The 2110-nt window shown below is 46.0% G+C and overlaps 1 protein-coding gene across 2 annotated transcripts; it reads right to left on the reverse strand.

Annotated features, from left to right (window-relative positions):
- Positions 1-416: 416 nt before the first annotated feature.
- LOC139538589 (U8 snoRNA-decapping enzyme) lies at positions 417-1762 on the reverse strand. 2 transcript variants are annotated; one of them, XM_071340782.1, is made up of 5 exons: positions 1693-1762; positions 1292-1431; positions 1107-1147; positions 772-1003; positions 417-676 (listed from the first exon to the last, which is right to left on the reverse strand). In XM_071340782.1, exons 2-5 carry the CDS (start codon positions 1421-1423, stop codon positions 449-451), a joined length of 633 nt encoding a protein of 210 aa, XP_071196883.1. In that variant the 5' UTR covers positions 1424-1431; positions 1693-1762; the 3' UTR covers positions 417-448. The 2 variants fall into 2 exon arrangements, with proteins under 2 accessions (XP_071196883.1, XP_071196882.1); XM_071340781.1 differs by having other exon boundaries at positions 1591-1762.
- Positions 1763-2110: the final 348 nt, after the last annotated feature.

A 2110-nucleotide genomic window follows, 5' to 3' on the forward strand; every position in this document is an offset into this window, starting at 1 on the left:
ACCTGACCCAGCTACACCAGCTCTGTCAGGAGGAATGGGTCAAAATACACCCAACTTATTGTGGGAAGCTTGTGGAAGGCTACCCAAAACATTTGACCCAAGTTAAACTATTTAAAGGCAATGCTACCAAATACTAATTGAGTGTATGTACATTTCTGACCCACTGAGAATGTGATGAAAGAAATAAAAGGTGAAATAAATAATTCTCTCTACTATTATTCTGACATTTCACATTCTTAAAATAAAATGGTGATCCTAACTGACCTAAGACAGGGAATTTTTACTAGGATTAAATGTCAGGAATTGTGAAAAACTGAGTTTAAATGTATTTGGCTAAGGTGTATGTAAACATCCGACTTCAACTGTATATAGAGTAAGTTATACAATTTGATAATACAGAACTGTGTGTAACATACTAACAGGAAATAGTAATATTTAATGTAATTTCTTACATTGTGTGTGTGATTAGGCTGCCCCCCCCCCAAGGTTGTTTTCTCCTCTGCTCTGCGTGTGTGAGTGCTGTCTGTAGCTCCTCGGGTGTCACCAGGCCGAAGCGCACTAGAGCGTCCTCCAGCTGAGATCGAGAGTTCCCAATAAAGGAGTGGGACAAGAACGAGGGAAGCCCTCCTCCTCCTCCCTTTAGTGTATAGAGAGGAACTCGGACCATCCCCATCACCTGGAAGATAGGAGGGGTTGAGAAGGTAGCGGGGAGATAGGATGCAAGGAATGCCGGAAAGACAAATGAACACATACTGTACACACAAATGCTACCTCATGGCCATGGTCTGTTGCTGTGCTAGCAGCTGCCTTTTCGACCTCCCTGATCTCTTTCTCTTCCATTCTCCGGGCATAGAAGTGAGTAATGAGGTGAGAGGAAGAGGAGGAAGGGTTGTGGCAGGAAGACACATGATCCTCCACGGTGACTGACAGTGAGAAGCCCAGCTCCTCCCACAGTTCCCTGCTCAGGCCCTCCTCTAGGGATTCTTCTGACGGGTCAACGAGACTGAGGTCAAAGGTCAGATGTCAGAGCACATATACAGTATTCTGAATCCCAATCCGTCCCTTCCACTAGTCTAGAGTAATATTCTCTGTATGACATCACTCACCCGCCAGGGAAACCCAACAGACCATCGAAACGCATCTGCATCTGTGGAGGGAGATAAATGAAGTAACTAACACTAGTCTCTCATGACAGGCAAAATATAGCTGGCCACCGACCAGTGTGCCCAGGAGATTTGGTTCTGGTTGTGGAGATTACTAACACGTGCACGCACACATCCTGCTCTCTCACCAGTATGATGTGTCTGATGGGGATTTCTTCGAACAGCTGAGCTTCTGTGTCTGCATAGAGCAATATGTGACACGCGTGTCTGCACCCCACACACGCCAACGCCTCTTCTCTAGACAGCTGTCCACTGGCCATGCTGCCGCCTGTACACACACACACACACACACACACACACACACACACACACACACACACACACACACACACACACACACACACACACACACACACACATTAACGCTCCCTCTGTACAGCTGTCCACTGGCCATGCTGCTGCCTATACATACACACACTGTACACACCACCAAACTCTGCTACTCCAATTTATAGATCTGTTCCACCTTCATCTGTCCCTCTTTTCAAGTCTCGGAGATTCTATCATATATTATATTGTAAATACATACAGCTACTGTAAAAGTGTGGATGACCACAGCCAGCTGCAACTCCTTTCTGTTTACAACCAGAAGCAGGAAGCTTCTGCCTCGTTAGGAAATGGGTTAGCTGAAATCAGGATAAGGCGTTATATCGCCACCTGGAGGGCTGGAGTTTAGCTCCCACAGAGCATTTAACCCCCAGGAACCCCTTTTGTGATAGCAAATGAATCGGGGACCCCCTCATAATCAGAACACAACTTGAGTTAAATAAAAATAGCATACAAGGAGTTTTACTATGACTTTGGCAGTGCAGGGCTAGACAAACCAAGTCTCTGGCCTGGGAAGGCCCATCCCTTGGCATCGGAGAGAACCAATCTGTTTTCAAGCTAATTTCCTGGAATTCTACACATTTTACCATGAGGCAGAGAGAACTTTGCAGTTTTACAGC

This window comes from Salvelinus alpinus, chromosome 14 (assembly GCF_045679555.1).
Source record: "Salvelinus alpinus chromosome 14, SLU_Salpinus.1, whole genome shotgun sequence".
Taxonomy (NCBI): domain Eukaryota; kingdom Metazoa; phylum Chordata; class Actinopteri; order Salmoniformes; family Salmonidae; genus Salvelinus; species Salvelinus alpinus.

Coding starts and splice junctions, on each gene's coding strand:
- LOC139538589 (XM_071340782.1), bottom strand. CDS start 1,423: ATGGCCAGTGGACAGCTGTCTAGAGAAGAGGCGTTGGCGTGTGTGGGG. Junction 1,148..1,291: donor CCATCAGACACATCATACTG/GTGAGAGAGCAG, acceptor CTCCCTCCACAG/ATGCAGATGCGTTTCGATGG. Junction 677..771: donor CAACAGACCATGGCCATGAG/GTAGCATTTGTG, acceptor CCTATCTTCCAG/GTGATGGGGATGGTCCGAGT.